Source organism: Eremothecium gossypii, chromosome III (genome assembly GCF_000091025.4).
Source record: "Eremothecium gossypii ATCC 10895 chromosome III, complete sequence".
NCBI classification, from domain to species: Eukaryota; Fungi; Ascomycota; class Saccharomycetes; order Saccharomycetales; family Saccharomycetaceae; genus Eremothecium; species Eremothecium gossypii.
The window spans coordinates 1-26,381 of record NC_005784.3 but is presented as its reverse complement, the minus strand read 5'-3'; the positions used below and the strand labels follow the sequence as shown (position 1 = coordinate 26,381).

The 26,381-nt window shown below is 52.5% G+C and overlaps 14 protein-coding genes and 1 non-coding gene across 15 annotated transcripts, besides 2 other annotated features; 7 read left to right on the top strand and 8 right to left on the bottom strand.

Annotated features, from left to right (window-relative positions):
• Positions 1-415: 415 nt before the first annotated feature.
• Positions 416-2,869, top strand: LUG1 (Lug1p; the record flags this gene model as incomplete). Its single annotated transcript, NM_208565.1, has 1 exon — positions 416-2,869. One exon carries the CDS (start codon positions 416-418, stop codon positions 2,867-2,869), a length of 2,454 nt encoding a protein of 817 aa, NP_983212.1.
• An 884-nt stretch (positions 2,870-3,753) lies between these two features.
• On the top strand, positions 3,754-5,373 carry AGOS_ACL193C (ACL193Cp; the record flags this gene model as incomplete). Its single annotated transcript, NM_208564.1, has 1 exon — positions 3,754-5,373. One exon carries the CDS (start codon positions 3,754-3,756, stop codon positions 5,371-5,373), a length of 1,620 nt encoding a protein of 539 aa, NP_983211.1.
• Positions 5,374-5,885: 512 nt separating this feature from the next.
• MTE1 (Mte1p) lies at positions 5,886-6,551 on the top strand (the record flags this gene model as incomplete). The annotated part of the gene is made up of 1 exon (NM_208563.2): positions 5,886-6,551. The coding sequence occupies one exon, from the start codon at positions 5,886-5,888 to the stop codon at positions 6,549-6,551; it is 666 nt and encodes a 221-aa protein (NP_983210.2).
• A 298-nt stretch (positions 6,552-6,849) lies between these two features.
• Positions 6,850-7,179, top strand: AGOS_ACL195C (Zn(II)2Cys6 transcription factor domain-containing protein; the record flags this gene model as incomplete). Its single annotated transcript, NM_208562.1, has 1 exon — positions 6,850-7,179. One exon carries the CDS (start codon positions 6,850-6,852, stop codon positions 7,177-7,179), a length of 330 nt encoding a protein of 109 aa, NP_983209.1.
• Positions 7,180-7,361: 182 nt separating this feature from the next.
• Positions 7,362-8,366, bottom strand: TAL1 (sedoheptulose-7-phosphate:D-glyceraldehyde-3-phosphate transaldolase TAL1; the record flags this gene model as incomplete). The annotated part of the gene is made up of 1 exon (NM_208561.2): positions 7,362-8,366. One exon carries the CDS (start codon positions 8,364-8,366, stop codon positions 7,362-7,364), a length of 1,005 nt encoding a protein of 334 aa, NP_983208.2.
• A 338-nt stretch (positions 8,367-8,704) lies between these two features.
• On the bottom strand, positions 8,705-9,385 carry AGOS_ACL197W (peroxiredoxin; the record flags this gene model as incomplete). The annotated part of the gene is made up of 1 exon (NM_208560.1): positions 8,705-9,385. The coding sequence occupies one exon, from the start codon at positions 9,383-9,385 to the stop codon at positions 8,705-8,707; it is 681 nt and encodes a 226-aa protein (NP_983207.1).
• A 212-nt stretch (positions 9,386-9,597) lies between these two features.
• Positions 9,598-10,782, bottom strand: ILV5 (ketol-acid reductoisomerase; the record flags this gene model as incomplete). The annotated part of the gene is made up of 1 exon (NM_208559.2): positions 9,598-10,782. One exon carries the CDS (start codon positions 10,780-10,782, stop codon positions 9,598-9,600), a length of 1,185 nt encoding a protein of 394 aa, NP_983206.2.
• A 538-nt stretch (positions 10,783-11,320) lies between these two features.
• Positions 11,321-12,421, top strand: QCR2 (ubiquinol--cytochrome-c reductase subunit 2; the record flags this gene model as incomplete). Its single annotated transcript, NM_208558.2, has 1 exon — positions 11,321-12,421. The coding sequence occupies one exon, from the start codon at positions 11,321-11,323 to the stop codon at positions 12,419-12,421; it is 1,101 nt and encodes a 366-aa protein (NP_983205.2).
• A 424-nt stretch (positions 12,422-12,845) lies between these two features.
• AGOS_ACL200W (glycoside hydrolase family 76 protein) lies at positions 12,846-14,237 on the bottom strand (the record flags this gene model as incomplete). Its single annotated transcript, NM_208557.1, has 1 exon — positions 12,846-14,237. The coding sequence occupies one exon, from the start codon at positions 14,235-14,237 to the stop codon at positions 12,846-12,848; it is 1,392 nt and encodes a 463-aa protein (NP_983204.1).
• A 521-nt stretch (positions 14,238-14,758) lies between these two features.
• Positions 14,759-16,105, bottom strand: AGOS_ACL201W (glycoside hydrolase family 76 protein; the record flags this gene model as incomplete). Its single annotated transcript, NM_208556.1, has 1 exon — positions 14,759-16,105. One exon carries the CDS (start codon positions 16,103-16,105, stop codon positions 14,759-14,761), a length of 1,347 nt encoding a protein of 448 aa, NP_983203.1.
• A 534-nt stretch (positions 16,106-16,639) lies between these two features.
• AGOS_ACL202W (glycoside hydrolase family 76 protein) lies at positions 16,640-17,992 on the bottom strand (the record flags this gene model as incomplete). The annotated part of the gene is made up of 1 exon (NM_208555.1): positions 16,640-17,992. The coding sequence occupies one exon, from the start codon at positions 17,990-17,992 to the stop codon at positions 16,640-16,642; it is 1,353 nt and encodes a 450-aa protein (NP_983202.1).
• Positions 17,993-18,746: 754 nt separating this feature from the next.
• On the bottom strand, positions 18,747-18,828 carry AGOS_t0043. Its single transcript has one exon. It is a non-coding gene; the product is annotated as a tRNA-Ser (tRNA).
• A 1,087-nt stretch (positions 18,829-19,915) lies between these two features.
• AGOS_ACL203C (ACL203Cp) lies at positions 19,916-21,529 on the top strand (the record flags this gene model as incomplete). Its single annotated transcript, NM_208554.1, has 1 exon — positions 19,916-21,529. The coding sequence occupies one exon, from the start codon at positions 19,916-19,918 to the stop codon at positions 21,527-21,529; it is 1,614 nt and encodes a 537-aa protein (NP_983201.1).
• Positions 21,530-21,761: 232 nt separating this feature from the next.
• Positions 21,762-22,481, bottom strand: AGOS_ACL204W (ACL204Wp; the record flags this gene model as incomplete). The annotated part of the gene is made up of 1 exon (NM_208553.2): positions 21,762-22,481. The coding sequence occupies one exon, from the start codon at positions 22,479-22,481 to the stop codon at positions 21,762-21,764; it is 720 nt and encodes a 239-aa protein (NP_983200.2).
• Positions 22,482-22,540: 59 nt separating this feature from the next.
• AGOS_ACL205C (ACL205Cp) lies at positions 22,541-25,177 on the top strand (the record flags this gene model as incomplete). Its single annotated transcript, NM_208552.2, has 1 exon — positions 22,541-25,177. The coding sequence occupies one exon, from the start codon at positions 22,541-22,543 to the stop codon at positions 25,175-25,177; it is 2,637 nt and encodes an 878-aa protein (NP_983199.2).
• Positions 25,178-25,281: 104 nt separating this feature from the next.
• Positions 25,282-25,804: a telomere (Chromosome III left subtelomeric sequence. Shares some sequence similarity with other subtelomeric regions.).
• Positions 25,805-26,381: a telomere (Chromosome III left end terminal telomere repeat. Composed of approximately 20 copies of a 24 base repeat unit, and occasionally sequence varients of this repeat.).

The window sequence follows — 26,381 nt, the reverse complement described above, 5'->3', positions numbered from 1 at the left end:
ATGATCTGCAGTCTGTAGAAGCGTATAAAAAGTTTGTGAAGTTACTTATCATGATACATAGGCGTACCTTTAATCGCATCTTGCCTTTTTGCCACACTACTGAGACTTTCCCGCTCCGTTTCGACAACCTGGTAAAGCATGGCGTCTAGTCGTACTACATAGTTACATTTACTAGCACTGGCTTGTGGGAGCCGGCATACCGACACCTTTGCGGGCATCCGACACCTTTGCGGGCAGATTCCCCGGCAGGCTTTCGTGTATTGATTTGCGTAGCCAACACTTTATCCAGTGGAGATTCTAGGTTCCGTTTTTCCAACCCTTATTGTCAGCCCATGTTTAAAAGCTGGTTCATAAACGGGTAATTACGCCCAATAACGGTCTTAGCATCCTCACATACTCCAGTAACAGTGTATCAATGGGCGAAGAGTTCGTAGGCAGAAAGCAGCTGCCCCCTGAGATAGTGTACGAGATACTCTCGTACCAGTTCCGGGACTTAATGTCCAACGACCACCCGCCCAGCAGCGAAAAGTATCATAACAACCTTCGCATGTTTCTGCGCAGCAATTCAACCGTGAATAAGACATTCAACCACGTCTGCCGAGTTCTTACATACCGCTATCTCAACTTCACTACGGCCCGGTGTTTCAACAAGATACTAGAGGTGTTGAAACATGACAAGACCGGCCTCAGTGGGCTTGTACAGGTCGCAGATTTCCAGGAGCTCACATCTATCGGGCTAGGACGTACCGGTGAGATGAACAGGATCATTAAAAACTTGACGAATGAGACACTCTTTGAATTCCTGCAGCTGACAACTCATTCGCTGCGTGAGTTTTTGGCCAGCGAACACATACAGGGCGACTTGGACGAGCAAGTCATCTACCACTTGGTGCGACCCGGATCGTTGTTTAATGTGTTGGATTTTTGCGGTTGTTCAGGACCATCGTTCACCGAAACTTTTGTTAGGGTTATTGACAGACTATATGATGCTGACTCCGACGAACCACGGGAGCAAAATTACCAATTGACGTCTGTTGGGCTCAATGACTGCACAGATCTGCCTGCATTGACACTTGGCAGGTTCCTAAAGACTCAACCAGAGCTCCAGAAGCTTGATCTGTCGCACACGTCCATCGATGACCACACCTTGCTTCATAGCTTACCTCACTGGAAGAACTTAACACATCTTTCACTCGCATGCTGCTCACAGCTAACTCCGCGAGCAATTCTGGAATTCTTTAGCTATCATCCCGCTATTACTGATGAAAATAATACTACGTTGCAATGGCTAAATCTCAAGGCTCATAAGCATACCTCTTCATGGACGGAGACGCAGACGATGTTTTTGTTAAAGAAGCTTTGTCGATATGGCCACAATAATACCCTGCAATATCTAAATATAGATGGGCTGCCATTACATTATTCTGAAGATAACAAGATAACGAAAACGCCATATTACTATCAGTGCCAAGATACACTGAAGTTTATAAAGTGGAACTTCCCGAAGCTCAAGTCACTAAGTATTAGAAAATCCAGTGTGCCAATCCCAAGTTTGGTGAAATTACTTTCTTCGTTCGATAGCTATGAGGAGGAGAATGTCGAAGACATGTCGCCGAGCTCACCCAGATCACCCCTCTTAGAGGGGGCCCTCCCTGTTCCGTCGCAGCAGTTAAAGTTTTTGGATGTTGCCGGCAACTCATATATTAATAAATGGACCATTAATGATCCCGCATTATTTACATGTTCTGACTCGCTAGTGGCGTTGGAGGTTTCTTTCGAGTGTTGGCAGCAGATTGAAAGCAGAGCGAATTCTGAAGTGATATTCATGCGGCCAAAAAGTCCCAATAACAGCAGGAGTTCTATCATCCAAGATTACTCAAGAGTTGAAGAAGTTAAGTGGAAGTGTTACATAGATGCTTCCTACGGTAGGCGCTACTGGCTGTTCCGGACGGATGATTATCTTAACGGTGATGATTTAGATGCCCGAGGATCTGTTACGAGGTACGATGAAGAAGGAAATAGGGTAATAGATATTACCAAACAGCCGGATTTCCTGAAGTTTGCGCAAAACAAAATAATGCTTGGCTGCGGCATAGTCTCACTCAACAGTGTGCGGCGCCACAACACCTACCGCGATACAAAACCGCCGATATCACGTTTCTTCCAGAAAGACGGTAAGCTTACGATGGGCGGCAGCAGAACGCTGCCCATCAGAAGCCCGCGGCTTCCACCTGGCGCCTGGAGACACGTGAACAATGAAACCATCATGAGTACAGACGCGGAGTTAGACGATATCCCAGATAGCGCGGCTTCCAATAACTATCAGCTTTCGCCTGGTGGCGTTGAGCTCAATTTTGGCCACCAAGAGCCCCTAAGGAGAAGCGGGACCAGAGACGGTCTTTACTGGGACCGATCCGTCACCGACCTCCACTTACTGGGTGCCACCGAACCTGCTATTACGGGCAGGCCCGACAGTCTCATGACCATTGGCAGCAATCACGCCAGCGCGGCCGCCGATGAGTATGATACTAGCTATGACTACCTCAACAACCCCGAGTTACAGAGGAGACGCTCCCAATTTAGTCTTTTCCGCCGCCGCCCCAGCAGCATCCCGAATGAGAGCGTAATCCCCAGGCCTTCGTTGTTAACTAAGACATTTAAAAATCATGCTCTGATGGCAAGAGGCCTGCCCCCACAGTACTATAATATGTATCCCTACCGGGACCTCCTCCGCGACAGCTGCATTTACTATTCTCCATCTGCAGAGACAAACGAAAGATACCGGAAACACCTGGAAATGGTGCAGGAATACGAAGTATTCGGTTGCCTTGAGAGGGGCATGTACAGATACTATAGCTTGAGGACTTAGCACTTAAACCGCGTCTCTCCCCCAATTGCCCTAGCTGCATGCATTGGCAGATAAAGCAGCCTGGTCGGAGACTTGGATGTGGATACCGTAGGCGTATGCAGGGGATTCGCAGCTTCGCAGCGTATGCGTTTACGACATATCAGCGAGCGTTTCTCTGTCTTCTTCTGGGCATGTGGTGTCATTGTAAAACTGTGCCTGGAGGAAAAACCTAGATTAATTATTTTCCCTCATTTGTTAAAGGTAAATATTTTCTTTTGTATCTTTTTGTACATCGTTTTCTGGGTTCGAGAGACAACCAAACAAAGTACATCGCCTATTTGGATAACATCATATCTTCAAATAAATATAACCGCTCCTTGAAAGGATTTGCAAAAATGATTTTGTTGTGGTGTGAGCCGTACCTCGATCGTAGATAGGTCCTTATTTGGAACTTGGAGCACCGAAATCTGTATTGGAGCCAAAATAGTATCGACATTCCCGGTGAACGAGTTACTAAATCGGGTTTTCTGTAGTGGTCAGCAAACAGCGTCCAAAGACCGTTGCGAGAAAACGCGAGTGACCACGAATTCTTAGTACAGGTAAAGATGTAGTAGCTCCCTAGCCTCTTGAAAGCTACTCTTTCTCTCTAGTGCTATAGCTACCAGACTGGCGCAAAGTTTAGGAGAGGAACAGAAGCAAGGGATAGCAGGGCAGAGCAAACGCCAAACACGATCGACAGGTCGCACGGTCGATGCCACGAAGGTAATCGTGGAACACACAACTAACCTCAGTCATTCGTTATAATTAGACAGTCATCAAACAGGGCACACCATCGCCGTACACAAAATCCTCGAACCTTCCAACATCACACTCTTTTAAACACCGCAAACTCTAGACGCTGAACTATGTCGTACATAAGGTCACTGTTAGACCAGCAGGATAGCCAAGAAGACTCTACTGACCCTGAAACAAATTCTTCGACCTCATCTGCCGGCTCGGGCCTGCTGTGTGGTCTACAGCACAGCCAAGCCCGGCGCACAGACTCTTTCTTCCGCGAATCCTTTAACTCCCCGAAGGCCACAGCGCGCTCGACAAACTCACCGCCCAAGATGGACTCCAGAGTGTCAGTATACAGTCAGGCTGCAAGTGGCACAACATTAGAAAATGACCAAGCTACGATTACACAACATTCCAGACCGTTCCTACCCGCATTGATGAGCTCCTCCCGGACGCTGGCAAATCGGAGAAGCGTCGCTACACAGAGAGACCACGATAGTCAGCCGCCACAGAGCGGCGGATCCTCGAGTATGGAATCAACCCACACACAAGTACCAAGCCCAACAGACACTTTATTATCTGATTCGCGGTCACCAGCTAAATCGATATCCAGCAGAGGCAAGCCCGGACTAAGCAACTATCGCTTACCGAATAATAGCTTTGCAGAAAGCCTTGAGTCCCATGTGCCTGTGCACCAGCAGAACACATCTGCATCGTCCAGCGATAATATGCGAGTAGATAGTCATAAAACCATGCCTGGTTCCTACCTACTTTCGGATCGCATCGCCCAGGAGCCCATCGAGGAAGAACAAGAAAGCGACACAGATATGTATACTACCGCTCGCTACAGCTTTTCAAGCAAAAGAGGGTCACACATGGCCCACAACGTTCCCTATGTTTTCCGGACCACCTCAAACTGGGCCACATTATCCACGGCCCCCGATGGATCTATCGCTTCTCTAGTTGAAGCCTCAAACATAATGCATGACACGCTAGAAAATGAAGCTAAGGCTTCGCAAACAAGCAAAAGTTCGCGGCACGCTACCTCTGAACACGGCTCTCCGCAGAAGGAAGCGGCGACCAAAGGCAGCAGGATATCGCTGCCACTGCAATCCCTGCGCAGCAAGAGCGACAAGGGGGAACACACCACGCCGTCCTCCAAGCCAAAATCGCGGCACGGTAGCCGCGACCTCAACGTGCACTCCAAGGCCGCCAGTGCGAGCCCCGCGAGCGGTCTCGACAGCTCGCCGCAGAGCAGCGCGATGTCCTCAGACCCCCTTCTCGCGCGGCCCCAGCGAAGCCGCAGCAAAAGCATGGACTCGGCGGACTACGAACTCCAGCAGATCTACCAGTACTATGAGTACAAGGGCATTCGTCGCCACATGATGGACCTAGAAAAGGGCTGCACCACTGTCCGCGAAACCGACAGCGACCAGTTCAGCCCCTCACAGTGGACCAAGTCCACCCTTTTCAGCATTCCGCGCGTCATGCTCATCCTGTTCTTCGGGCTTTTCATTCCGCCCCTTCTATTTATGATTGGCGGAGGCACGTATTCGGGCGTCTCCGATCGCATTCTTATAAAGATGATCATTCACAAGGCCCATCGCCACAAGGCCGACCGTGGCTATCTCTGGGATGTCGATGTACGATGGTTCCGCCGCCTCGCCATCGCCGTGGGCGTCGTCGAACTCCTCACCATTATAGCGCTGATAGGCGTGGGCTTCGGCCTGGGCCTCGCCACAGAATAGCATCGTGGCGCTTCGATTCTGTACTTACCGCAATTTAGCACTGGCGCCGCGCCTGCAGGCAGGGTTTACGGCTCGCCCGCCCGTCGAGACCCTTCAAGGCGCGCCCCGGTGCCGCGCACTTCCCAGCAACGCGCGCTCTCACTGGTGCAAGGGTATCTCTACGGGCCTATGTTGCAATTTGATGTTAATTTGTGCGAAGTGCGCGATGACTTTGTACTACCTTTGTCCACTATATGTAGTAGTAATTAATTGACGGCACGAGAAGGGCGGATCGGTCCCTGTTTGCGTCACGGCATCGATCCAACCCCGGCGTTCCTCTCGGAGACTCAGGACCGTCCCCAGCAGCCCTTTCTACCTCAGCATTTATCTTGTCCTCAGCTGGTACCACAGCCATCAATTTTTTGGGCGCACGTCGCCAAAGGCAGAGACAGGCACCCCAATCATCCGCTAGACACCCATCTCCTGAGGTACATAAACGGTCGAACACGTATCGCCAGCGGCCTGAGACCAGAATGTCCAGCGGGAAGACCGTGTCACACGTAGTGGAGTATTTCTGCCAGTACACGGATCAACTGCGGAAGAAGCACAAGGTATGGCATGATGGGAAGCTGAAATACTACACGCTGACAAACAAGTTCCAACTGTACACGGAGGAGGGCGGCACGCTGCTGGGCAGCGAGTTTGTCACCAATAGCCGGCAATTGGCGCACATCCTGGACGAGCGCGGGTTCGGGGCGGAGGAACACCACATCTTCGCGGCGTTCCTTATCATCATTGCGGAGCTGGATCGAGCATATGACAAGGAGATCAGCCTGTTTCGGCCGGGACACACGCCGCGCGCGCTGCCGGGGCCGGTGGTGTCGCTGGCGCACCGGCGCGCGCCCTCGTCGCCGAGCGGGAGCCAGCAGTCGCGCGCGCGCGCGCTACCGCACGCCCGTCACAGCCTGTCGCTGGCCAAGAACGAGCCGTTTCGGCGTCCGCGCCAGGCTGCGCGCCAGCGGTCGCGCAGCCCGGCCGCGCGCGAGCCCGCGCGCTCTGCATCGCAGCCCACGCCGCGCGCCGCGCCGCTCGCCACGCTGCCGGCAGCCGCACACGCCTCGCAGCCCGCAGGCCTGGCGCTCGCCACTCGCATTCCACCGCGTAAGCGCACCATCGTGCATAGCCCGATCACGCTATAGCCCTGTGGCACCGTTTGCGGGCTGCGTTTACAGCGCGAGGCACGGGCAAACCGCGCGGATGCCGCACTCTCCGATCCTCGATCTACCCCAACAAGGAACTTGAGGTATTTAGCCTACACAGGGTCTACTGGTTCCCTGGCCGATCGGCGACCGTGCCAGGCTGCCGCCGTGCTTCCTACGTCAACAAGGGTTGGCTGAGAGCACATCTATAGGCAACTGAAAAAGCCCATAGACATAAAAACTGGAGAAGTATAAAATAGTCCTAGTTCTTGGCTTTTGCTTCCCCGGCCGGAACGCCATGGCAGACTCGGGTTCGGATTCTCATGGTGATAAGCGCGCTGCGGGCTACGTGCACAGCACGTGGAAGATGAAGAAGCCTCTACGATCCTGCGTGCGCTGCCGCAAGAATAAAATAAAGTGTGACTCGGCCACGCGGCGGCCGAAGCCGTGCTCGTCGTGCTTAAAAAAGGGCGTGGGCTGCGAGCTGGAGTACGTGATTCCCCCGCAGCGCTCGAAAGAGCTGCGCTCGCTCTATGAAAACGTCGCGTACGTGCGCCTGAAGCTGAACGAGTTGATGGAATCATGCGATCAGCTGCTGGACTACTGCCATGCGAGCGTGGACGCGTAAAAGAGAAGCCACAGGATGGCTGGAGCGGCACAGCAGGGTTTGTTCCTGTGCGGGCGAACGGAAGGCCGAGATCGGAATGGCGCCAGCGAAAAACAAGCTCGGCATCGGTCAATATGGTTAAGTAACGGTTTAATATTTATTTTAGTTAGCTGCATCCACGGATCCGGGCGCGCGGAAGGCGCTTATGCGCGGATTCTCTCCTCGACCATGGCGAAGAGGGTCACGATGTCCTCGGAGAACTTGCGGATACCCTCGGCGAGCTTCTCGGTCGCCATGGCGTCGTCGTTGAGCGCAAAGCGGAACGCCGGCTCGTCCTCGACGTACGAAACCTTGTCATCGCCCTGTGCCTTTGCGCTGGCAGGATCCAGAACCTGAGGAACCGGGTCTGCGGACGTCATCAGCTGCTCCAAGAGGGCGGGCGAGATGGTGAGGAAGTCGACGCCGGCGAGCGCCTTGATCTCGTCGAGGTTGCGGAAGGACGCGCCCATCACGATGGTGGGGTAGTCGTGCTTCTTGAAGTAGTTGTAGATGCGGCGCACCGAAAGCACGCCCGGGTCCTCGTCGCCAGAGTACGTCTTGCCGGTGCTGGCCTTGTACCAGTCCAGGATCCGGCCGACGAAGGGCGAGATCAGCGTGACGCCGGCCTCCGCCGCGGCCACGGCCTGGCAGAACGAGAACAGCAGCGTACAGTTGACGTGGATGCCGTGCTGCGACTCCAGCTCGCGGGCGGCCTGGATGCCCTCCCACGTGGACGCAATCTTGATCAGCACCCGGTCCTTGGACACGCCCTGCTGCTCGTAGAGCGAGATGATCTCCAGTGCCTTGCGCACGGTTGCGTCCTTGTCGAACGACAACCGCGCGTCCACCTCCGTCGACACCCGGCCCGGCACCACCTTCAGGATTTCCTTGCCGAACTCGACCAGCAGCCGGTCAACGGCAGCCTCGGTCTGCTGCTCGACGCTGCCGTCGCGCGAGCGCCCGTACTCGACAGCCCTGTCGATGAGCGCCTGGTAGCCCTCCTTCCTGGCCGCGGCCAGGATGAGCGAGGGGTTCGTGGTCGCGTCCTGGGGCGCGTACTTCGCAATGGCCTCGAAGTCGCCCGTGTCGGCGACGACCGTCGTGCCGGTGGCCTTTAGCTGCGCGAGCGAGTTGCCGGTTCTTTGCTTCTTTAGTGTTGGCTCAACCATGTTAGTCGTAGTTGCGGCTTGCGTGTCAACGGCTGCGGAAAGAAGTGGGCCCGCCGTTTATAAAGCCTCGATCATGCACCTATTTTTTGGCTTACAAATTGTTCGATCCTTGTGATGCCCTGCTGGCCCTATGGCATTTGTGAGTTCAGCAAAAAGGGCACTGCTCGGCGCACGTAAGGGGGCGGCGCAAGGCAGCGAGCCCACCACATTCTCGTGATCGGCGGGCGCCAAGCCCGGGCTTCGTGTGTAGTTTGTATCCGTCGGCAGACGCCCTCGCTGGCGTTCTTGGGCCACGTGCCACGCCCGCGTGCCGGGCGTGGCAGCGGCGCGCGCCGGGGCTAGCGGTCCAGTTGATCCGGATCGAAGGGCGCCAGACGCAGGTAGTCGCGGATGGTGCGGTGCTCCGGGTACTTCTCCTGCATGGTCGGCGCGTCGAGGTCGGGCGCGAGCACGACGTCGTCGCCCGGAATCCAGTTCACGGGGGTCATGAACTGGTGGCTCGTGGCGTCGGACAGCTGGAGTGAGTCCAGGCAGCGCAGCAGCTCCGCGGTGTTGCGCCCAGTGGACAGGGGGTACGACTGGACTAGGCGGATGACCTTGTTGGGGTCCACGAAGTACGTGGATCGCAGCGGCACCGGGTGCCCGTCCGCGTCCAGCGTGCGCGCGTCCAGCATGCCGAAGACCGTGCTCAGGCGCCGGTCCACGTCGCACAGCAGCGGGAAGTTGACGCGGAACCCGGTCACGCGCTCGATGTCCTTGAGCCACTTGACGTGCGTCGCGCGGTTGTTGGTGGACAGCCCCAGGAGCTTGCAGCGCCGCATTGCGAACTCCTCGGCCAGCGACGCGAGCGCCCCGATCTCCGTCGTGCACACGGGCGTGAAGTCCGCCGGGTGCGAGAAGAACAGGCACCATGAGTCGCCGATGTAGTCGTAGAAGTCGATGATCCCCTGCGAAGACTGCACCTGGAAGTTGGGCGCCTTGCACCCGACGTAGATCTGCGGACGGAGCGTGTTTGACATGGATCTCTCGGCGGTGGTGGCTCCCGTGCGGCGAGTCTTGGTTCTACTCTCTGAGCTAAGGCCAGACCTGCGGTGGATGGGGCCGACGATTTTTTGGCAGCGTCGGGGGTGTAACTGGTGGAGAGTAGCCTGTTTATTCAGGTAAACTAGAGGCTATAGATGAATACATATGCACGGAGAGTCAGTTCAGGTGACACAGCAGCCCAGCGCGGTCAGTTGTTCTCGGGGCGCAGCTTGCGGACCTCCTTCCCGACCTTCCAGATCTCCATGTCGCGGATGGTCTGGAGCTCGGCCTCGAGTTTGTCGCGGTAGTCGGGCTGGGAGTTGAACTCCAGGGAGCGTTTGGTCTCGGAGCCGTTGCGCGTGGACTCGTAGAGATCGCGGAACACGGGCTTGAGCGCGTCCTTGAAGATCGGGTACCAGTCGAGCGCGCCGCGGCGCGCGGTCGTGGAGCAGGCGTCGTACATGTAGTCCATGCCGTGCTTGCCGATCAGCGGGTACAGCGACTGCGTGGCCTCCTCGACAGTCTCGTTGAAGGCCTCGGAGGGCGAGTGGCCGTTCTCGCGCAGCACCTCGTACTGCGCGAGGAACATGCCGTGGATGCCGCCCATCAGGCAGCCGCGCTCGCCGTACAGGTCGGAGTTGACCTCCTTCTCGAAGGTCGTCTCGTAGACGTAGCCGGAGCCGACGGCGACGGCCAGCGCCTGCGCCTTCTCGTGCGCGCGGCCGGTCGCGTCGTTCCACACCGCGTACGACGAGTTGATGCCGCGCCCCTCCAGGAACAGCGAGCGCACGGTGCGCCCCGAGCCCTTGGGCGCCACCAGGATCACGTCGATGTCCTTAGGCGGCTCCACGTGCGTCAGGTCCTTGAACACCGGCGAGAACCCGTGCGAGAAGTACAGCGTCTTGCCGGGCGTCAGCAGCGGCCGCAGCGTGGGCCACGTCTCAGACTGCGCCGCGTCCGACAGCAGGTTCATCACGATCGTGCCGCGCTCCACGGCCTCCACCACGTCGAACAGGTTCTCGCCCGGCACCCACCCGTCCTCGACCGCCGCCTTCCACGACGCGCCGCCCTTGCGCACGCCCACCACCACCTTGAGCCCGGTGTCGCGCAGGTTCAGGCCCTGCCCGTGCCCCTGCGACCCGTACCCGATCAGTGCCAGCGTGTCGTTCTTGAAGTACTCCAGCAGCTTCTCCCGCGGCCAGTCTGCCCGCTCGTACACCGTCTCGGGCGTGCCGCCGAAGCTGATTTGCTTCACACCACGTGACTGCACCAGCGGCGCCGCCCGCGCGCTGCGCACCGGCCGCATGGCCGCGCGTGCCCGCGCGCCGGAGAGCGCGCGCCACGCCGCCGCGCGCGTGCCCGCAATCATCTGTCTGCCTGCTGCTCTGAACATTTCGCTGTCTGCGTTGCTTCTGGCTCGCTTGTGCTGGGCCTGCCCGTGCTCCTTAAATATTTGGCCCCCGCCGGTGACTGATCGCGCGACCCTTGCGATGATTCATACCACGCCGGTTCCGGTCTCATGCGACGAGCTGCCTCGTATACGCGGACGGCTGGCGCGGCCGCGGGCCGGCGCAGCCGACCGCCTGCCGAGGCACGCGCCTGCGCCGCTCGCTATCGCGCTTGCGGTGTGGCGCTTTGCAGCCCGTACCACCGGGTGCCGGGCACGCGAACGGGGTCACGTGGCTCGGTCACGTGGCGCGGCATCGCGGCGCACGAACCAATGAGATCGAGCAAAAATTTGCGGTGGTCTCAGATTTTTCCCCAGAAGGCGCCGCAGCGGGGCGCGGAGGCCGCGAGCAGCGGCCTGGCGCTAGCTGTGCGCGCCGCGGAGGTTAACACAGCGACACAGGTGAGCAGCTAGGCGATCTATTCGAGAGACCAGTGTTGGGCCATCCTTTGCCAAGGCGTAAGAATACAGCGCGAAAGTAACAATGTTGTCCCAGAGATTGCAGTGCAGCAAGCAGTTCGCCAGACACCTGAGCGTGGCAGCCAAGGACGGCTCCGGCAAGGTGTCGACCCTGAGCGTGCAGGTGCAGGGCGGGTCGCGGTACGCGACGAAGGACGGCGTGGCGCACCTGCTGTCGCGGTTCAACTTCCACAACACGGGCAACAAGTCTGCGTTGCGTCTGGTGCGCGAGTCGGAGCTGTTGGGCGGCAGATTCCAGTCGACGGTGGACCGCGAGCACATCACGCTGTCTGCGACGTTCCTCAAGGAGGACTTGCCGTACTTTGTCAACGCGCTGGCCGACGTGCTGTACAAGACGTCGTTCCGGCCGCACGAGCTGGCGGAGTCGGTGCTTCCTGCGGCGACGCGCGACGCGGCGGTGGCGCGCGCGTGCCCTGTGGCGGCCGCGGAAGAGGCTCTGTACAGCGTGACGTACAGACACGGGCTGGGCAAGCCGGTGCTGTACGACGGGGTGGAGAAGGTCACGCTGGAGGACATCAAGGCGTACGCGGACAAGGTGTACACCAAGGAGAACGTGACGGTTCTGGGCCAGGGCATCAACGAGGCGGACCTGAAGCGGTTTGTCAACGACTCGCTGCTTGCGTCGCTGCCATCGGGCACCTCGCTGGCCGGCTCCGGCAACGCGAAGACGCACTCCGGGGAGGCGCGGTTGAGACACGCGGGCTCCTCCGTGGCTGCGATTGCCGTTCCGGTGGCCAAGGCCGACTTTGCCACCTACGAGGTCCTGGCCAGATACTTGACTTCGGACCTGTACGCGCTTTCTCCGCTGGTGCATAAGGCGAAGTTGGACAAGTACACCGACGGCGGCCTGTTCTCGCTCTACGTCAAGTCCGCGGAGGCCGCCAAGGCTGCTGCGGACATCAAGAAGGTTGTCGCCGACTTGAAGGCCGGCAAAGACATCTCCGTGGCCCGCAAGTACGCCGCTCTGCAGTTGGCTGTCGAAAACGACTCCGCCGCCTCCCCTGTTAGCTTGAAGCTCGAGAACGCTAAGGACTTCAAGTTGGGTAAATTCAACTACGTTGCCGTCGGGGATGTGAGCAACTTGCCATTTGCTGATGAACTGTAACTCAGCGATTGATAGGAACTTCATACTTCTTCACTTCTCCGTTCCATCCAAGGTTTCATGCGGTTTTCACGTAAATATTCACGAGAGATGACGTTCCACTAGCAAGGCACCGATCATTTTAAAATATATATTATTTATATAGCACAATGCTGACTTCATATCATTTATTATCATTTGGCCCACACCATCCAAGTCCTGTGTTGGCAGTGGCCACAGAACCTGAAACGCCGCGTCCTTGCCTTTTGAAAGTGTACACCTGGAGCCTAGCCGTGAGGGCAGTCCATTATTCATATATCGTTCTACATAAAGCACAGTCCTTGAATATCAGATGGTGGCAGAATGGTGGCCAATAGACGTAATGGTTCAGTTACAGACCTCAATGCCAGCATCGTTGGTTTAGGCCTTGGGATCCATATGCAAGAAACTATATGGACATCCAAATCGACCCGGTGATAAACGGAATCAGAAGTACTACTGTCATAAACCCTGCTCCGACACGGTCCTTCAAGCCAATTTGGCGAGTGGAGAGTGTAATAATATTAGGTGAATTGTCATACAGGCCGGCCGACGGGTCTCCTTTGCTTTTGGCTCCCTCATTGGCAGTCGTCGGAGGCGGCTTGGTGTGTATCAGTGTGTTTTGGATAATCTCCAACGCGGAAAGCTGTTCTCCAAGTCCATACTTGCCATCCCAAGTGTAGTTTCTCCACACCATGCCGCAGGTGTGCCCATCACGTCCACCACTGCATGACTTGGCTGCCGCTTCAGCGCTTTTCCTGATATTGGGCTCGATGCGCGCTTTGGTGTGTGGCGCCAGTACACTGGTCAGAGCGAGCATCCTGGAGAATATACTTCTAAAAGAGCGTTGGTCATCATTGCATTTTTGAACATCCTGGCATGCGCGCTCATACAAAATACCATTCGGAAAGAACAACAGTGATCCATTCAGGACTTTATTCAGCCTATCTCCCCACACAGCTGAGCCATTGGTGATATTGTACATGTACGCGCATCCAGCAAGTACCACTCCGTGATTGTACGTCCATTCGAGCTTGGAGTGGTCCTCGCAACGCTCCGAGATATGTGCGCCATCCAGCACCTTTGCGTCATTCTCCAATTGCACTAGCTTTGAGTCCACGAGCCAGTCGAAAACAGTTTCGGCAACATCCTGGTACGTAGAGTTCCCCGTGAAGCGCGCCAGTCTAGCGGCGATCTGGAAAAGACAGGCATTGGAAATTGTATTTTTATAATCGTACCCATTGTTCCATGGAAATATCTGCCACCGCAATCCACCTCCACAATTCTCTGGATCCCACCGAGCCCACATGGTGTTAAAGACGGCTTGTGCAAGAGCCAGCCAGCCTGGGGCTCGCTCCGGGGGCGCATCGGGGAAATTCCTCTCCGCCGCGCCCATAACCAGCAGCCCCCAGATGCCCTGGTCATCATTGCCCTCTATCATCTTCTGGTGCGACGGCACATAATCCTTATTTTCGCCTATTTGAGACACCATGGCGTCAGTCAGTAAGTCCTGGTACTCCGTGTTGTTGCATAGATACCAATTTTCTACCATTCCCCCAAAGGCCTCTCCCGCCATCCACCAATAGTAGGGTTTTTGAAAAAAGCCCACCCTACCGCCCGGCCTCAGTCCCTCATAGTAGTCGAGTATACCCACCTGGATCAACTTCGTAGCGTCACATATAGACTCGCTCGAATTGAAGTCCACATCCAGTGCGTTACTCAGTACTATATTCAATATCACTAGTAGCACATACATCGGCAAAGACGGCTCCGCCCCGACCCTCACAAAGGCTACTGTCATCCGCTATGTAGTGGCCGTGCGAGTTCTCTCACGCATTTTGAGGTCACGACTGTAACCACTTTATAACACCAAGTACGTACTTCGTTGCAACCACTGCGAATCTTTCCGACAATGTTACCTGCATATGACTACCGCGCCAGTAGGCACTTCTAACGCGGCCATCATCTCCTCAATATTAGTCGGCCTTGTACAGGCCAGAAGCTTAGATAAGTTCACAACAGCACTCAGAAATCCTCCAGTATCCCCAACTACACAATTGCCATTCCGGACAATATTCTTACAGCCACACAGAATGCAGACACCGCTTAAGAGAGATAATGAACTTCGTTGGCGCTGATCGTGGGGCCGTCCATCATACATATCGGTCTACAGAAAGCACAGTCCTTGAATATCAGATGATGATCGATTGGTTGGTTCCGAGCTAGTGGGTGATAGAATGGTGCCAATAGATATTATGGTTCATTTACAGAGCTCAATGCCAGCATCGTTGGTTTAGGCCTTGGGAATCCATATGCAAGAAACTATATGGACATCCAAATTGATCCGGTGATAAACGGAAGCAGAAATACGACTGTCGCAAACCCTGCTCCGACACGGTCCTTCAAGCGAATTTGGCGGGTGGGAAGTGTAATACTATTAGGCGAGCTTAGCTGGAGGCCGGCTCCTGGGTCTCCTTGGCTTTTGGCTCCCTCATTGGCAGTCGTCGGAGGCGGCTTGGTGTGTATCAGTGTGTTTTGGATAATCTCCAACGCGGAAAGCTGTTCTCCAAGTCCATACTTGCCATCCCAAGTGTAGTTTCTCCACACCATGCCGCAGGTGTGCCCATCACGTCCACCACTGCATGACTTGGCTGCCGCTTCAGCGCTTTTCCTGATATTGGGCTCGATGCGCGCTTTGGTGTGTGGCGCCAGGACACTGGTCAGAGCGAGCATCCTGGAGAATATACTTCTAAAAGAGCGTTGGTCATCATTGCATTTATTAACATCCTGGCATGCGCGCTCATACAAAATACCATTCTCAAAGAACAACAGTGATCCATTCAGGACTTTATTCAGCCTATCTCCCCACACAGCTGAGCCATTGGTGATATTGTACATGTACGCGCATCCACCAAGTACCACTCCGTGATTGTACGTCCATTCGAGCTGAGAGTGGTCCTCGCAACGCTCCGAGATATGTGCGCCATCCAGCACCCGTGCGTCATTCTCCAATTCTACTAGCTTTACATCAACAAGCCAATCGAAAACAGTTTCGGCAACATCCTGGTACGTAGAGTTCCCCGTGAAGCGCGCCAGTCTAGCGGCGATCTGGAAAAGACAGGCATTGGAAATTGTATTTTTATAATCGTATCCACCGTTCCATGGAAATATTTGCCACCGCAGTCCGCCTCCACAATTCTCTGGATCCCACCGAGCCCACATGGTGTTAAAGACGGCTTGTGCAAGAGCCAGCCAGCCTGGGGCTCGCTCCGGGGGCGCATCGGGGAAATTCCTCTCCGCCGCGCCCATAACCAGCAGGCCCCAGATGCCCTGGTCATCATTGCCCTCCACCATCTTCTGGTGCGACGGCATATAGTCCTTATTTTCGCCTATTTGAGACACCATGGCGTCAGTCAGTAAGTCCTGGTACTCCGTGTTGTTGCATAGATACCAATTTTCTACCATTCCCCCAAAGGCCTCTCCCGCCATCCACCAATAGTAGGGCTTGACCAAAAAGCCTGCCCTACCACCTGGCTTCGCCCCCTCATAGTAGTCGAGTATGCCCACCTGGATCAACTTCGTAGCGTCACATATAGACTCGCTCGAATTGAAGTCCACATCCAGTGCGTTACTCAGTACTATATTCAATATCACTAGTAGCACATACATCGGTACAGACGACCCTGTCTCGGATTTCACAAGCCAATGTCCGCCGCTATATATTGGGCCGTACGTTACGGAATGCTTTCGACCCACCCCACCTGCATATGACTACCGCACTCATAGGCACTTCTCATGCCGACATCTCCCCAACATAAGGTCGGTCTTGGACACGCCTGGGGCTTAAATAAGTGCACATCGTAACAGTTAAACCCCCAAGTAGTCGTAATTAGGCAAGTGAAGTTCCTGACAATAGTCTCAACCAGCACAGATGCGGAACCGCTTAAGCGCGATATCCAACGTTGTGTATAGTATTATCTAATCTGTCTCAATGGGAGTATGCTCCTCTGAGCCAAGCCATTCTTGCAACTGCTGCAATTCGTACGTAGCATGCGCGGTGCGCACATAAATGTACGCAGCTTAGCCACACTGCTTGCGGTCGGCAAAATGCAAACGGCGAGCCGCTGTGCAGATGGAAGCAAGAAAAGCAACTACCTACATACTGGGAACTTCAGGTAGGGCGGCTTCTGAGATCGCCGTCATCTACTGAACCACTCTCGTTGAGGTCGACGCATAGTGCCTGTGTACTTTAGCAGAAGAAGAAAGGCTGCGGAGGGTCGTAAGGATCGACGATTTTTGTCCGCTGGGCGGATGAACGATGGGCAAATCATACCTGCTCGAATTGAGACCGGCCGCCGGGTCTCCTTTGCTTTTGGCCCCCTGTTTGGCGGTCAACGGAGGCCGTTTGGTGTGTATCAGTGTGTTTTGGATAATCTCTAGCGCGCACAGCTGCTCTCCAAGTCCAGCCTTGCCGTCCCAAGTGTAGTTTCGCCACACCAGGCCGCAGGTGTGCCCGTCACTCCCACCATTGCATGACTTGGCTGCCGCTTCAGCGCTTTTCCTGATATTGGGCTCGATGCGCGCTTTGGTGTGTGGCGCCAGTACACTGGTCAGAGCGAGCATCCTGGTGAATATACTTTTAAAAAACCGTTGGTCGTTATTGCAGCGATCAACATCCTGGCATGTGCGCTCATACATAATACCATTCTCAAAGAACAACAGTGCTCCATTTAGCACTCTATTCAGCCGATTTGCCCACACAGGTGAGCCATTGGTGAAATTGTACATGTAGGCACATCCACCGAGTACGACTCCGTAGTTGTATGTCCATTCGTACCGGGTGAAGTCCGTGCAATTCGTATAAACATGCGCGCCATCAAGCACCAATGCTACGTTGTCCAATTGCACTAGCTTTGAGTCCACGAGCCAGTCGAAAACAGTTTCCGCAACACGCCCGTACGTAGAGTTCCCTGTGAAGCGCGCCAGTCTAGCGGCGATCTGGAAAAGGTAGCCATTGGAGATTGTATTTTTATAATCGTACCCAACGTTCCATGGATATATCTGCCACAGAAGTCCGCCTGCACAATTATCCATATCCCATCGAGCCCACATGGTGTTAAAGACGGCTTGTGCAAGAGCCAGCCAGCCTGGAGCTTGGTCCGGGGGCGCATCGGGGAAATCCCTCTCAGCCGCGTCCATAACCAGCAGCCCCCAGATGCCCTGGTCATCGTTGCCCTCCACCATTCTCTGGTGCCATGGCACATAATCCTTATTTTCGCCTATTTGAGATACCATTGCTTCGGTTAGCAAGTCCTTGTACTCCGTGTTGTCGCATAGGTACCAATTTTCTACCATCCCCCCAAAGACATCCCCGGCCATCCACCAATAGTAGGGTTCTTGAAAAAAGCCTACCCTACCGCCCGGCCTCAGCCCCTCATAGTAGTCTAGTATACCCTGCTGGATCAACTTCGTGGCGTTGCATATAGATGCACTGGAATTAAAATTCACATCCAGTGCATTACACAATACTATATTAAATATCACGAGCGCATACATTGGTACGGATGACCTTTCTCAGTGTGCACGCAAGCCATTGTCCGCCGCTATATATTGGCTGTAAGTTACGGAATGCTTTCAGTTCCCTCCAGTAGCATGTCACCTAAAAACGCATAGGCACTTCTGACACTGCCGCTATCTCCCCAACAGAAGGTCGGTGGGATGCGTCAAGAGCTTAAATTAGTGCACATCGTAATGCTTAACCCTCTCAGTTAACCCTCCCAGTGAACCACAATTAGGCAACTGCAGTTCTTGGCAATAATTTCAGCAAGCACATATGCGGAATCGCTTGCGATAGTCAACGTCGTGTCATAGTATTATCTAATCGGCCTCAATGGAAGAATGTCCTTCTGAGCCAAGCCATTCTTGCAACTGCTGTAATTCGTACGTAGCATGCGCGGTGCGCGGAGAAACATACGCAGCTTGGTCACACTGCTTGCGGCCGGCCAACTGCAAACGGCGGACCGCGCTGTGGCCGATAGAAGCAAGAAAAGCAACTACCTACATGCTATGAACTTCGCTTAGGGCGGCTTCTTAGTTCGCCGTCATCTACCAAATCACTCTCGTTCAGGTCTAGGCATAAAATTGTGTACTTTAGCAGCTGCCGCAGGAAAGGCTGCGAGGGGTCGGAAAGATTGACGCTTTTTGTCCGCTGGGCGGAGTAACGATTGTAGCGGAGTAACGATTGTACCGTTCAACGACAGACTGGTCTGAAGTCTTGGCGTAGCCTGAAACAGCATCAGATGCAAAAAATCGACAACAGCAGGACTCGAACCTGCGCGGGCATAGCCCAAAAGATTTCTAATCTTTCGCCTTAACCGCTCGGCCATGTTGCCATTACACTCTAAAGTAAATTTAGAGTGTATCTACCAAGCTGACAGTGCTCCGCTCAGATGGCGGGTCTGTTCCATTGCCAGTTCAATGTGAAATATAGCTTTGGAATATTTTGACCGTCGTGCCAGGACGTAATGCCATGTCTGATTCATAAGATGATAGCTCGTAACACCGGGCCATGGGAAATGGAGGGTTTTATAATTTTGTCTCAACGCTATCATACTGTAATCTGCGAATAGCTCATGTTACCGAGCCCTACCGAAATTTTCTGGAGAATTAGCTCATGAGAAATGCCCGGGCTTGGTCCATCCGCAACTATACCTAATGATGTCCTTAAGGGGCTGGTTGACTTCATTATCGTACAAAACTAGTGCAATTGCGGAATATTCGGGAGAGAAGAATGTATTATACGTTTGCATGTATGGACTAGCACCTAAGTAGTGCCGAGTGCGGATACGAGCAATGCGTATCTTTTTTAATCAGGTGTTACCCGGGAATGTGCGGTGCATCTCACCCACGCTCTACTCCGTCGATCCGTGACTAGCGTTTTTCAAGTGAATCTCCCGAGATTCAGCACGTGCCGTAAGCGAAACCGCCCAGGGAAGACTCGCCCCTGTATAATATTTTATCGGAATCATGGCTATCTTAACATGAGCTTCACTACGCAAACCAGCAGTGAATGATGCCCTTTATTCCAGATACTCTTGATTTTATACTAATGGTGAAAATTGCGTAGAATGATTAGTACCTCCACTCATCTTACTCCTTTTGTCAATATTAGTAAAATTCTTGCCGGGATAATCCTGCACTATTAAGACTGATATCTTAATTCGCGCTATACGCCCGATTTCCCATGAAGTCACTATACCGAGAATGTCATCGTTTGCATGGTGCTCGCTCCGTATTCATGGTGCTCGATCCGTGTTCAGTAGTTTTCTTCAGCAGTGACATTGCATAGTGTGGAATTAACTTAATTCTCTGCGTTTGGTCATCGGGACATAAGTCTTCTCGCAGTATATAAGGAACCAAACACTATATGGAAGGGTTCGATCAGTTCTCTCGGTGTTTCCGCAGCTTCGAGCCAATAAGATGGAAGTCAGAGCTTCGGAAGAAGTATCTTCCAAAAGTGAAGAGGGATGCGACATCGTTGAACTCGAGCACTTTACTGGGACAAACCCGTTTGCGGATCCTGTAGTTGCGGAATACTACAGGAATCTGTATCGTGAAGCGAACTACGAATGCAGAAATCACTTTGACCCAGAGCTTAAATGGTCTAAAGATGAAGAAAAACGACTAGTTAGACGGCTGGACTTTAAGGTGGCATTTATTGCATGTATATTATTTTGCGCCATGGAAGCCGACAGGTTTAATTACTTTCAGGGCACTTCAGATGAGATGCTCGAAGAATTAAATGTAACAACGAACGACTATAACCTTGGAAATCAGTTGTTCAATGTATTCCATCTTCTGGGAACTGTGCCGGTGCAGCTGATAGCAAAACGATATGGGGTAGAACGAGTTGTACCTTGTCAAATGATTATATGGGGCTGTGTTGCAATGGCGCAGGCCGGTATGCGTAATAAAGTCGGGCTCATCATATTACGGGTATTCATGGGTCTCGCTGAGGCCGGCTTCGCGGCTATCATGGTGACATGGCTGACCAGTTTTTATACTGCAAAGGAACTGGGAATGAGAGTGTCCTATTTCTGGGTTGCGCAAGGGCTAATGAACTCCGTATTGCCTTTGGCGTCTTACGGTATATTTCGAATGCGCGGGATATGCGGACTTTCAGGTTGGCAGTGGCTTTTCTTATTTGAAGGAGTGATTACCTGCGTCATGGGCATTTTCGGATTTTTTTACTTTGTCCCGTCAATAGTTGAGACTAAGAGCCTCTTGCATCCAAAGGGCTGGTTCACTGAGAGGCAAGAATTGATAGCTGTTAATCGCTTACTCAGAGATGATCCCAGCAAAGGAGATATGAACAACAAAACTGGTGTATCGGCCAAGCTATTCATCGAAGCGCTCTTGGATTACGACTTGTGGCCTTTGTACTTACTCGCGCTAGTGCATTTCTTTCCAGAGGCAGCCGCAGGGCCTTACATGCTTATCATACTCAAAGATGTTGGCTTTTCCACATTTACCGTCCAACTACTCTCTATTTCCAACTTCTTTTCGAATACTGTCGCCATCCTGGTGATGCTGAAAATCTACGAGGTGGTAGACGAGCGTTCGTTGCTGTCACTGGTTTCCTGCGTATGGAAACTAGTGTTACTCGGATTTCTCCGGTGGTGGAAAGGCGCATTTGAGACGCGATGGGAAACCTACGCGCTAATGGTCGTGCTGTTGGCCTGCCCCTACATATTTCCGATGATGTTTTCGTGGGCTTCTAGAAACTCGCACTCCATTAAAACGAGATCTGTGTCAGCAGCCGTTCTCCAGGTCTTTAACGTGATCGGCTTTGTCTGTGGAAACCAGATTTACAGGATGGACGACGCCCCGCTATATCACAGAGGTAATACCATCCTGTTTTTTCTCATGCTCGCCAATATACCCATTTTCATCGGCGTAAAGCTGTACTACATGTGGCGCAACAGAAGGAGAGAGCTGGTATGGAATGCGATGACCGAGCAAGATCGGCAGTCGTACATCGAGAATACAACCGACAAGGGCAACAAGAGGCTTGACTTTAGGTTCGCCCACTGAAGCGTATTATGTGTCTCCTGTTCGCCTTGGACCCGCACTCCACGCATGGTGTAGATCTGTAAGTATAGTCGTGTTAATAGCTTATCACCGGCTCCGCGAGTCCCGTTTCTGGACTGAACCTCGGGGATTTAACAAATTCAACCTGAGAGTTGACTTCTGCCACAAAAAAGTGACACCTCCTGATCCTCAGTGCAACACGATCGCAAAACCCAAATGCAGTGATGTCTCTTAATCAAACCATCAAGACACTGGCAACCCCATTCCGACTCCAACTCCGTGCTTTTGCGCCGTCTCCACAGTTGGCGTTGCCCTGAGTTACTTTATCACAATTACCGATAGAAAATGCAGTATCTCCGATCTGTGGGTGCTTGTTTTGCCGCCTAAGAGCATGGCATACGTCCTGCAAAACTGAGTTCCTACTGATGCGGAAAAGTAACTCACGAATGTTACATTTGTACCGCTGGAATTCCCACCGATGCAACTTGTAGTAATGGGAGGGTAAATAATGCAGGGAATAGACGCGGCCGCACCATGTCCTGAGGTGCGGATTTCGGTTATCCACGTATTGACCTCCGAAATACGTTGTGCGGAGTTCTCTCTGTAATTGGCATCTCCTTTTCGAGACACGGCTGGGATGCAGCCGCATGCTGACATAACGCCAAGGTTCATCCAATGCGCGCCGGAGAATGTGCGTTGCTTGTATTCTGTAATGTGTGCCCATAATGGAATCCTCGGTTGTCCGTATAGCTGTGATAAGCAGGATCACGAGCAGTAGCAGTCGAGACAGATGGGGAATAGGGCAAAAACCACATTCGAGTAGCGAGATTTGTACGAGACACTCTAGTCTCGAGCGGCGGGGAGTAACGCAGCAGCAAACGTACAGACGGATACGGAGATACTTAGATGAACGATATATAGATAGATAAGGATATCTGTATATATGCAGCAGCATAAACTGCTTGAGTCTCGCACAACTACCCGTAAACCTCGCCTGCTAGGAAGGAAGTAGACATGAGCAAGATCTCTGAAGGTGTCGGGGACCCCCCTTCGTATGGTAGCCGCTCACCAAGCTTATCTAGTCACGACAAGGAAAAGGAAAAATACAATGCTGGTGCAGAAGAGCAAGTTACCGCGGAGGTTCTCACAGACGAGCAATTGGTGTACCTCATCTCTCGAATGGGCTACGACCACCCCAGAGATCTCAGCGATGTGCCTGCTTCAGTAAGATACCTGGAGTCGAAGCTTGCGGAATTGGATATCGAGAAATGCTTGAGAATAATCGATCTGAGCTTTGAGATACATAATGAGGACTTCAATTTAAAGACTGATGATTGGAATGATTTAGTTCGTTTCTCGAAGAGAGATTTTGACCCCGAAGATCCGCAGCATGTGTTCGAACTTAAAACTGTTGCAGGGATTTTCGAGTACTACTCGCCGTACGTGGAAGTGAGGGCGGTCGCGAGCCCTGTGGATGATCCAACGATTCCAGTAGAGACTTTCCGTGCCTATTTCTTGGCGACTTTTTGGGTGGTTGTTGGGAGTGCCTTGACCATGTTCTTTTCGGAGAGACAGCCTTCAATCGCTCTCAGTATATCTGCGGTGCAGATGCTGGTGTATCCCTGTGGACTCCTGTGGGCGCGCTTGATGCCATGCTGGGGCTTCAACGTCTATGGCCGCAGGATTGCACTCAACATCGATAGTCCGTGGACCGAGAAGGAGCAGATGTTTGTGACGCTGTTGTACGGTATCACTACTGGCTCGTTCTACGCGAACTATAATATTTTAACGCAGCACATTCACTACAGAAGCCCTATGCCATATGCGTATCAATTGCTACTATCAATTCCACTCCAGTTCTTGGGGTTTGGCTTGGCTGGAATCATGAGAAAATACGTGGTGTATCCAGCGACTGCTATGTGGCCATCCATAATGACTACGATAGCGCTGAATAAGGCGATGATGAGCGACGAGCACTCGGGGGGGTTTGGTAGAAAAAAGATGTTCTACTTGACTTTTGCAATTATTTTCGTATACAATTGGTTTCCGACATACCTTTTCGAAGCCTTGAGTACTTTTAACTGGATAACTTGGATAAAACCGGATAACTTCAATCTTGCGACTGTCACTGGCGGAATTAATGGCGTGGGACTGAACCCACTTTCGACGTTGGACTGGACTAACATTGGAGTGGGCGGTTTTTATCTTCCATTCAGAGTAACGCTGACTATGTATATGGGAGGTCTACTTGCAGCACTAATCACTCTCGGCGTCTATTATATGAACTACAGTGAATGTCAGTTTCTTCCAATTTTCACGCAAAGCTTATATAATAACAAAGCAAAAGTGTACCAAGTAGAGGAAATACTGACTGAAGATCGATTACTCGATGAGCAGAAGTTCCAGAAATACGGATTTCCATATTATACTGCAGGTAACATGGTGGCGTATGGTTGTTTTATGTGCGTTTACACAGCGCTTGTGGTGAGCTCCATCCTGCAGCAGGGGGCATTTTATATGCGGGTGTATAAAGCCTGGATCCTAGATCTATGGTCACTGAGAACGCGTAGCGGGTTGCGTGAAGCCTTCAGTAACGAAAAGCACGTGTTAGACGAATTCCACGACCCACACTGTCGGATGATGAGGAAATACAAAGAAGTACCTGAGTGGTGGTACATGTCAATATTTGTGGTTTCAATCGTGATTGGAGTCATCGTGGTGACAACGTTCAAAACCAATACACCTGTGTGGGGATTATTTCTAGCCGTAGGCTTAAACTTCATTCTGCTTCTTCCAATTACGTTACTACAAGCCACGCGCGGTGTTACTATAGGACTGAACCTGTTGCTGCAAATGATCAGTGGCCTGGCATTGCCAGGAAATCCTTATGCGCTAATGTTTATCAAGGCATTCGGGTATAATATTGATGGCCAAACTGATAACTATCTCAGCAATATGAAGATGGCACACTACGCGAAAATACCACCTATCCCACTATTTAGGGGACAGCTTTTAATGGTTCTGATACAGGTCTTTGTGAATCTTGGCGTTATAAATTGGCAGCTTCATAATGTTGAGAACTATTGCGATCCTAAGCAGCGGTTCAAGTTCACATGTCCCGGCGTCAGAACATACTTCAATGCTTCTGTCATGTGGGGTGCTATTGGACCAAGACGAATCTTTGAACATGTCTATCCTATCATGAAATGGTGCTGGTTAATTGGGGCGTGCGTAGGATTATTCTTCGGAATATGGAAGAGGCTCAGTATCATGTACGACAAAATACCGTACCCTAGACGTTTCAGTCCGGTGATCTTCATTATTGGCATGCTTTCTTTTGGTCCTCCCTATAATTTGCAGTATAGTACCTCTGGTCTCTATGTGGGCTTCATTTCTATGTTTTACTTGAAAAGATACCACCTTCGTATATGGGAGAGGTATAATTATGTCATTGCTGCCGCCATCACCTGCGGGGTGGTGTTTTCTGCTATCTTGATGTTTTTCTCCGTTCAATGGAAGGACATTGAACTTAACTGGTGGGGAAACAGTATCTCATATGCGGGTCTTGATTACGCTCGGGTGCCGCTTCTTAATGTGACCGAAACTGAGAGAGGATACTTTGGACCAGAGCTTGGCCACATTCCGAAATAGCCTAAGCGCGAACTTTTACAAACTTTCCATAATATGACGTAGTTGGTCGCTCAATAATGCCCTAAGGTGCTTACATCGCGTAGGGAAGGCGACAATCCGCGTCCAAATTGAAAGAATATTTTCCCACTCAGAAGTGAGCTTTTAGCCTGGATAGGCAGTTCAGATTACTGATTGACAGTTATTCATGTCTATCGTGTGGTAGATGAGCGAAGACCTCTACTTCGCACCCTATCTACACTTACGGCCAAATTGGAAGATATCCAGACTACCTACCACCTTTCTAAAACCCGACCAACTACATAGTTAATAATTATTCTACAAAACTACTATCAAATAAATGTTTTTTAATAAAAAACAATTAAAAACAACTAAAAAAAATAATTATATTCTATTTTAATTTAAATTAAATTAATTTATCTGATCTTGTGTCCCATGGTGTACGGATTGACCGCACATGGGGGGAAAATTAGAGATATAATTTGTTACGAATACAGGAAGCTAGACTCTGTGTCCTATGGTGTACTGGAAAAAAAAAAACTACCGGGGTCATATTATGGGAAACTCATTACTAACGACCGGAAGAAATCGGATCTGAGATTGACGAGGCACGCTGGTTGAGCGCATGTCTCTCTCAGCGGTGTGGTGTATGGGTCTCTCAGCGGTGTGGTGTATGGGTCTCTCAGCGGTGTGGTGTATGGGTCTCTCAGCGGTGTGGGGTATGGGTCTCTCAGCGGTGTGGTGTATGGGGTCTCTCAACGGTGTGGTGTATGGGTCTCTCAGCGGTGTGGTGTATGGGTCTCTCACCGGTGTGGTGTATGGGTCTCTCAACGGTGTGGTGTATGGGTCTCTCAACGGTGTGGTGTATGGGTCTCTCAACGGTGTGGTGTATGGGTCTCTCAACGGTGTGGTGTATGGGTCTCTCAGCGGTGTGGTGTATGGGTCTCTCAGCGGTGTGGTGTATGGGTCTCTCACCGGTGTGGTGTATGGGTCTCTCAGCGGTGTGGTGTATGGGTCTCTCAGCGGTGTGGTGTATGGGTCTCTCAGCGGTGTGGTGTATGGGTCTCTCAGCGGTGTGGTGTATGGGTCTCTCAGCGGTGTGGTGTATGGGTCTCTCAGCGGTGTGGTGTATGGGTCTCTCAGCGGTGTGGTGTATGGGTCTCTCAACGGTGTGGTGTATGGGTCTCTCAGCGGTGTGGTGTATGGG